We start from the raw sequence: 8594 nt of genomic DNA, 5'->3' as shown, positions 1-8594 counted from the left end.
GAGTTTTCTTGAAGTCACAGGAAGAAACTAGAACAGGAACTCATTTTGGGAGCCATGAGCCAAGATGGTAACTGAGACCCTGTGAACGGACTAGATTTCGGCTGCTGCCAGAATTTTTATAATCAGCGTGGACATGCTCCACAGAGCGCTGCAGTCCCTTTATGGTTAGCAGAGTACCGATCGCAGAGGACACTGCATTAGCAGCTGTGAGGGAGAGAGCGATGCTTATGGTGGACTTAAAAGTAGTACAGAATAATCTGTGATTTGGTACAAAACAACGTTCAAATAAGCACAAATTAATTTAACAAATCCAAAGAACTTGTTATGCAGCAGTTTTCCAGTCACCCTAGCACATGGTTCATCAGAAGGTGACCTTGGTGAGTGTAAAAGCCGATTGCATAAGATGATGAAGGCAGACACTGACGGGTTTAAAGGACTCTAAGCAAGGATTTAGTCTCAGGGTTCCTAAAGAGGGTTCGCTCCACATTTCATGTCTTTCCCTGGTGTCTCATTTGTGTCGAGACTGTTATAGGCACCAGAACTTTAGCAGTCAACAAAACAAGCCAGAATCCTTGCTCTCACAGCATTTATTCTTTGTTGGGGAAAATCAAGAGAGCCAGGTATAGTACCCTCCTAGCCTTTCATCCAGCAGTCAGGAGGAAGAGGCAGGTGGAGCTCCATGAGTGTGAGGCCAGCTTGGTTTTACATACAGATCCTCTCAAAACAAACAAACAGAATCCAGAGAAAATAAAAATGAAATACTAAGACATTAAATAGTGGTGAATGTCTTGGAGAAATCCAAGAGTAGTGTTCAGGGACTGAGGGGAGGTTGCAGTACCAAAGACGTTCTTTAAGGAAGCTCTCACTTAAGAAGCAAGACATTTAAACAAGACGTAAAGCCTATGATATAGGAGGCTCTGGGCATTGGTAGCTAGAGACAGTTTTAAGAACAGTCTCAGAAGAAGAAGCCGACCTCTCCATTCACAGAGCAGCCACGAGTCAAGGTGAAAACCCAAGGTGGAACTTGAGAAAGGGCAGAAGATAAGGTAGCAAGTAGTCAAGGACAGCACAGAATCTTAGAATTTTGCTTTTTCGTCACTTGGAATGTGAGCCCTGCGGGAGCTCAAGGCAGACTGAGATACTGTTAGGATCCTTCAGCCTTAGCAGTGTGAATGTGGACGCCATCTCTCCCTTCCCGTAAATCTCTTCCTTCATCTGTAAAATAGTGGCGATGATGATTCTACCTCACGGGGGTGTTGTGATAATTAAATACGCCATGTGCAAAACATTTAGCAGTTACTTGACACAGAGTAGGCACGTTCTTTCTTTCCCTGTCTCCCTCCTGTTTCCTGGGCCTCCCACCTGGTGCTGGGAGGGAGAGGTGAGGGTGTACACAGAGTGACATCACTTCAGAGAGCTAGGGTAACAGTTTCATGGGTGGTTGATGATGTGGCTGTGAGGACAGACAGTGGCGGGTGGGTGGGCTGTCTTTTGGGCGGGGGCCTTGGCTCTCTCCAGGCCTCAATTGATGGAATTTTCTAGAAGGGGTATCAGCGCGGTCTACAGGAATGCACGTTTATCTGCTTCCCCGTTTAACTCTGCGGTGGTAACTGATGAATGGATGTCTTCTACCTCGCGTCCTGAGAGGTCTCCTCAGATCTGTCCAGTGGAGCAAGGGCACTCACTTCCTACAAACCAGCTCTCCTTGTGGCATCTGGGCAGAAGGCCAGCCTGGTCTACACAGAGAGACCCCCGTCTCAAAACAAAAAGAAGAGGTCCGGGTTGGGAGGCTGCAGGCTTCAGACCGCCCGGGCAAAGGGACCGTGAGGGCAGCGGCTGGGGTCCGCCCCCGGCGGCGGCGCCGCGCGCGCCCTGTGGAGCAGCTGGGCGGGCGGCCGCGTGCGAGCCGCGAGGCGGGGCGATCGGAAGCGCAAGCCCCGGGTCGGGGGTCCGCGTGGGCCGCCGCCCTCTCGGCACCACCCTCGCGCGCCCCCGCCCAGGCCCGTCCTGGTCGCCGCTTCCCGCCCTCGCTCTTTTCTCACAGCGCTGCGGCCGCTCCCTCCCGCGCGCGCGGCCGAGGCGGTGCGGAGCTCCGAGCGCATCGATAGGCTAGCTCAGCGGCCGCCCGCCCGCCTGCCGGGCTCATCGCGCGCTCCGGGCTCGATTCGGCAGGCGGCGGCCGCGGCGGCTGAGGCGGCTGAGGCGGCAGCGCTGTGGCGGCGGCTGAGACGGCTGGGGAAGGCGGTGGCGGCGGCTGCTCGGCCCGGAGTCCCGCTCCCGCGCCATTTCGGACCCGGAGCGAGCGCGGCGCCGGCCTGAAGGCGGCGGCGGGAGCCTGAGGCGCGGCGGCTCCGCGGAGCGGAGAGAGGTAGGGCGCGGGCGGCGCTCCTGGGCCGCTGCCCGGTGCGGAGCTCGGCGCGGCCGGGCGGGGCCGCGGCACTGAATGAAGCCGGCTCGGGGCGGCGGGCGCGGGGCGCCGAGGTCCGGCCGCCGCCGTTTCGCGGACCGGGCGGCTTTCCTTCCTGCTCTGGGCCGCGGCCGGCCCTCCGCGCTCGTCCGGCCTCCGCTCCCGGCCTCGGCTGCACCCGGCATCCGCGCTGGGCGCCCCGCGCCCGGCTCAACTTGTCGGGCTCGCGGGCTGTTCGGGGACGCCGCTTTCCCTGGCTGGCCGGGCTGCGGGTCTCCGGGGAGGTCGCGGCGGGAGGTGTTCGGACCCGGTAGCCAGAGGGCGTCGCGGTTCTCGGGGGGGGAAAGGCGTCCGCCGCCGAGTTCGCGACCGCTCCCCTCCCCCACGCCTGTAAGGGCTGTGACATTGCCGCGGCCACAAAGGAGGAGGTGGAGGTAGGGATGGTGCTGGCAGAACAGGTGGCCCACGCCCTGCGCGGAAAGCCCGCGAGCGACCCGCACGGAAGCAGGAAAAGTTAATGCGGCAAGTCTGAGTGAGTGGCTTTGTGTCGTGAAGACACAGGGGGACGAACGGCTAGAGCCGAGGCAGGGGGCTGTCCCCGAGTGGAGCGCCGGCAGCTCGCCTCACGGCGTCAAGTTTGAATCGCCTGCTGTCCTCTCCCTTCAGTCCTGCGGTTTGTCCCTTGCCCCTTCCAGGCTCCAGAGTTCATTGTAGCATTCGGGCGGACCATTGAAATCCTCTCAGGCAGCCCAAGTCCCCAGCCAGCCTTGTTAAAGCTTGGTTATCATCAAGGCGAGGACTTAAAAGCAGAATGGCGAGCTGTTTGTTGCGGAAAAAAAATCATCTGAGAAGAAATGTTGAAAAAGTCAGCTCCTAATAGTCACTTCGGAATTCCCACCAAGTGACTGGTGTCACTCTTCGACCAGGGGCAGATTGCTGACCCTTCATGTGATAGACAATAGACATCAGATATGCTACAGTATCAGTACATTTAATTTGAAACTGTAGTCATTCACAAGCATCCTTGGTTTTAAGTGATTCAATATCTGTCCACAGTACACCCTAAATTAACCAACATTTCAGTCTGTAGGACTCCTTTATACCTACAAACAAATTATTGAGGGTCTCAAAAATCCTTTGGGAGGGCCTGCCAGTATTTACTATATTAGAAGTAACAATTTTTTCCAGTTTATTTAGAACTAGAAGTAAAATGCCTGTTGGTAACATGAATGCATTTTTAATGAAAAAAATAAACTTTTTCTAGAACAAAGAATTAAAGTAGCATTTTTTTACCCATTAGCAATCTGTTTAATTGTGTCTTCATAGGAGATAACTGTATTCTTTCATATCTACATCTCATCTGCATCTGTATTCTCTTTATTGTGATTACAGGGCCTAGAGAACCAATTGTCCTTGTAATAGTAAGAAGGCTAAAAAGCAATTGCTGTAAAAATAGTTCTAACCTCCTTATCCTGTTCCCTACCACACAAAGTTTTAGGGACCCAAAATTGCTCTTGTAAACTAGCCACACTGTTTGTAGGAGGGAGGGGCAAAGGTCACATTTCCTTGTGATTCTTTTCATCTATCCCATTTGCCATGGTCCACATTTGTTATAAAACTTGAAGACACACAGGTAAGTTAGGTTACTAATGGCTCACCGGATGGCTCCTGACAAGCAGCAAGAAAGGATAGGTGGGGCGAAGTAGGGCCGGAGTTGGATGAAGGTGTGATGACAATGGTTTTCTGACCTTGTGGTATTGTTCCTGAGGGCTTCAGGCCCAGGGTGAGGACTACAGGGAGTTGGAAAAACAAACTGCATTTTCCCCTCTTGGTACCAGTGTGAACAGTTCTTGGTCATCAATAAGTAGACTGTATTTTGTGTTTGTTTACGCTATATATACTTACACTGACCTGGAACTACTTACTGTATAATAAGTTGTCACTTTAATGCTATTCTTTTCATCCATGTGTCTCTTTATTTGTAATAATATATGGTATCAAGGGGAAGGAGATAAAGTGAATATATTTATTTCAAAGTTTTGTTTGGAGTAGCAGACTAGAAAGTAACTGTTCTACCTGGGGTTGTTAACTGTATAAATTGCCGGTGCTTAGTGCACCTGGTGGGAGTGCAGCGTATTATAAACAAGGCACAAGTCGCAGGGGTTACTGAGAATCTCTACATTCCTTCACATTTTTCTTCTTGCCAAAAAAGTCTTTAATTCTGAATTGTATTCAATTTTATTTTCTTGTACAGAGGTACTAAGGTAGTTTTTAGTACTCAAAGGATTATGTTTGTTATAATTCATCTGATCTTACACCAAATAGTTAATTCCATTCCCCACAGATAGTTTATAGATTAAAATGTTACCAAATATCTTTATTTGCTTCATTGCCTAAATGTTTCTTTCCCCACAACAATTCAGTTTTAACACCAGCTTCCTATTTGGTTGCCTATCACTGCAGAACTGACGGCTTTAAAACTGTTTTCTGCGACAGTTGGCAAAGATGCTCTTAGGCTCTCTAACTTCTAACTTTTACTGCCCAGCCAACAATGAGTACTGCAAGGGTAGGTGTTGAGCTAGCTGTCAACAAGCTCCTGCGGGTGTGGCCACAGGGTATAGAGTATGGTGCAGGGTCCTTGTACTGAGTGAAGCCATGATACATTCCTTTGAGAGCCATTCGCTGCTACAAGAGTAGTCTGGCTGTTCAGATCAAACAAGCTAATGATAGAAGATGAAAGGACTGGTCTATTAAGTGTTGATGAGGGAGTTGTCAGTCATATAAGGGTTACTCTGTACAACTGCAGTCACTGAATTCAGAATGCCTTAGAGTTTTACAGACAAAGGTGAGTGTTAACATACTGATAAAGTACTTGATAATCTTGTGTGGAACATGTTCTAATTTAGTTATATTTTATTATTTTTATTATAAGGCCTGCTGAAAATGACTGAGTATAAACTTGTGGTAGTTGGAGCTGGTGGCGTAGGCAAGAGTGCCTTGACGATACAGCTAATTCAGAATCACTTTGTGGATGAATATGATCCTACGATAGAGGTAAATGCTGCTTTATATTCTATGTACAATTTGTAAAGGGTGGCAGTCATCCTTTGTTTGAAAAAGATATCTCTTATTTTTATGTTTGTTAGAAAATTATATATGATGTCCTTAAGTTCCAAGGCTTTAAACTGAGTAATAGGGAACCATCGGTGCAAGGAACCCCACTTCTTTTGAGAACATGTCACAGAGAATAAGGTCCAAGATGCCAACTGTGTCTTGTATTTGCATTTTGATAAATATAATTTTATGATTTTGTGAAAGTTAAGAATAAAGCTTTGCATTTGATCTGCTCTTGGAAGGTTTGTTATTGTTGTTTTATGGGTTTGTTTGTTATTGTGTTGTTGTTGCTGTTGTTTGGTGTCTTTTAGACAGGGTCTTACTATGTAGTGCTGGCTGTCTAGAACTCACTAATGTAGACTGGACTAGCTCTGAACTCACAGAGATCCATCTACCTGCCTCTGCTGCCCAAATGCTAAGATTGAACATGTGTGCCACCGTGTACCTTCAAAGTTATTTTTTGAAAATATTTTATTGTTCTGGATTTCTTGGAATGTTGATGTGGTGATAAAATTTGATCATATTAGAAAAATAGAATCACTTGATGGTTAAGTTTTTTTAAGCTTAATATGGTTTGATGAGTAAGATCTTTAAATTATTGTCAGACTTTTTTCATTTCATAGAATCTTAACTAACTAAAGGCCAACTGTTGAATAATAGAATTAAAACCTGAAAGAGAGCTTGAAAAATCAGGTAGTATATCCTGTTGCTGTCAATAGATTCAAGTTTTCCAGACCAAAGAAGACTTTAGTTAATCTCCAAGACTAGCAGGAAGGGCTGTTCTTCAACAGTGCTTGTTAATTCCTGTACTACATGTGTAATATCCCAATCTTCTTAGATAGGTTCTAATGCACCCCAAGATGGGTCTTCCTTCAGGTAGCTGAGACCTAGCATGCAGTCCTGATCATCTAGCTATCTAGCTTCCACCCCTGAGTGACAGGGCTGCATTATAGGCCTGTGTGCCTCCATGCTCATTCTAGGCTGTGCTGGGGGGGTTGAACCCAAGTCCTTTGGCCTGCTAGGCAATCCTATACTCACTAAGCTATATCCTTACTTCATGTACTAATTTAAAAAGAAGAAAAAAAACGACTTCTGAAGAATTTTGTAGTGCTTCGGAATCTATGGCTATGAAATCTCAAGTAAGTCACAGGGCCCGGATGAGTCTCTGTTACTTCTTGAAGCATTAGAACATTGAAGGTTGATTAAATAGTTGTTAGGAAGTGTCAAGTAATTTTTTAGTAGTAGTATACCGCTCTCTAAAAAGGTTGTTCTTCAACATAAAAATGACTCTTGTTTGCTTTCCAAGTTAAAAGAGTTACCTCAGTGAAGCAGAGCTCCTGTGTACTAACTATTCTTCATACATTTACTTTGACAGGTCAGTTGAGTTGCTGTATGTAGTTCTCCTTTTTTCTTTGAGGAAGATCAAAAAGCTTACCCATTTTGACTGGTATTCTAAATACAAAGTTACTTGATATATTCAACCATTTAAATCAAATGTAAAAGGAAGTTTTAATAGAATGCATGTGAAATGGGGAAATTTTCCTGGAATTTGGAAGATGCTTTCAGCAGAAGTAACCTCCATTTTCCTTGAAAATGTGTTCCATTGTGCTGTCTCCTGTTACGTCAAAAAGCATTGTGAATATATACAGCATGAGATCAGAACTGTAGGAGCCTGGTAAAATAGAACTTAAGAAGCCGTTAGCTCACATTTGCTAAAATGTAATATACAGCTAACAATCTATTGTGTATAAGGAAGGCAGGAAAAAAGGCTATACATTTAAATTTCTTACCCTGGTTGTGGTTCCTACCACCCAGAAGACTTGACTCTGAGGAGCACTGATAACATGTGAACTTTGAACCTGACATTCCCCAAGATAGGTTAGCAGCTGGAGAAAAGTCTATACCTTATCTCATAATCTGTGGCAAGTTTGAGGAAACTGACATGGTCCTTTCTTGGTGTGGTTCACCTATAAGAAGGGCAAAGAGTGAAAGAGATTTGATTGATCAAAACGCCACCTTCCTACGAGTACAAAAAGTTTCAATTGATGAAAAATGTCAGAGAGAAAATGACAGAGAGCATGGAAGCTGAGTCTGGGGACAGATGCTACTCCATACTCTGAGGCAGAAGGATTTCCAGTTCAAGACCTGCCTGGGTTACAGAGCAGGTGCAAGGACAGCCTGCACAACTTAGTGAGGCCCTTGTCTTACAGCGGAAAATGAAGGAGGGCTAGGATGTAGTCGCTGGTGAAATGCTTGCCTTTGGGATTCCATTCGTTTCTTTACATTAAGAAGTGGCAGGGAGCTTTACACAAATTTAAATGGTGATGCCATCACTTTTTTTAGTGATTTACAATTTGTAAAGTATGATCCTAGGAGGTGAAAGAGGGCAGTCTTTGCTTCTTTGATTTTTATCTATAAACTTGTGAGGTGTTCTAACTTGTGTAAAGTATTTAGCTAGTTAGTGGAAAGACTGAATTTAGACACTGTGAGACAAGTAAATTCCCACTGTGGTAAGTGAGAAAGTAGCTGTCTTTCTGACTAGGGAAGTATTCAATAACCTTCTGGACTGTGCATCAGCTACTACGACTCGAATTTACTAAGAAAACTGCCACAGAACATGCTAATATTGGAGATAGTACATGTGCAAGTCACCTGGACTTCTGAAATTTTTTATCTTTTATGAAATGCACTAATTTTTCAATTAACTTCTTAGTGGGACATGGTTATTACAATCTCTTATGAAGTCCTCACACAACTCAACTAGAACTAGCAAAGAGCCAGAGTGTCAGCCCAGAGTGTCAGCCCAGAGTGTCATCAGCCCAGAGTATCATCAGCCCAGAGTATCATCAGCCCAGAGTATCAGCCCAGAGTGTCAGGCCAGATATCAGTGGTTCTGAGGCGAAGTAAAGCCTATGAGCTACACAGTTTTAAACATTGCTCAGATTATCAAATTCATGTCCCGGTGAGAACTTTTATTTTGATTTTCAAGTATGACATAGGTTTAAAGTTCACTTTTTGTAAAGTTAGGTTACTGTGCATTTTTTCCTTACTCTAAAGTTGTATTAAAACTTTC

At 45.8% G+C, this 8594-nt stretch overlaps 1 protein-coding gene across 5 annotated transcripts in view; it reads left to right on the top strand.

Annotated features, from left to right (window-relative positions):
- The first annotated feature begins 1907 nt into the window (after positions 1-1907).
- Kras (KRAS proto-oncogene, GTPase) overlaps positions 1908-8594 on the top strand; it is a 33359-nt gene continuing 26672 nt past the window's right edge. Inside the window, exons 1-2 of one of the 5 annotated variants that reach the window (XM_039107022.2) lie at positions 1908-2368; positions 5340-5461. In XM_039107022.2, coding sequence (XP_038962950.1) covers positions 5351-5461 — 111 coding nt within the window. In that variant the 5' untranslated portion in view covers positions 1908-2368; positions 5340-5350. Of the gene's footprint in view, positions 2369-2789; positions 2940-5339; positions 5462-8594 lie in introns of those variants that run through there. The other 4 variants (XM_039107023.2, XM_017592443.3, XM_063285523.1 and 1 more) reach the window with 4 other exon arrangements.

Source organism: Rattus norvegicus, chromosome 4 (genome assembly GCF_036323735.1).
Source record: "Rattus norvegicus strain BN/NHsdMcwi chromosome 4, GRCr8, whole genome shotgun sequence".
Lineage (NCBI taxonomy): Eukaryota > Metazoa > Chordata > Mammalia > Rodentia > Muridae > Rattus > Rattus norvegicus.
Note: the sequence above shows the minus strand (reverse complement) of the source record. Positions and strands in the feature narration are given on the sequence as shown.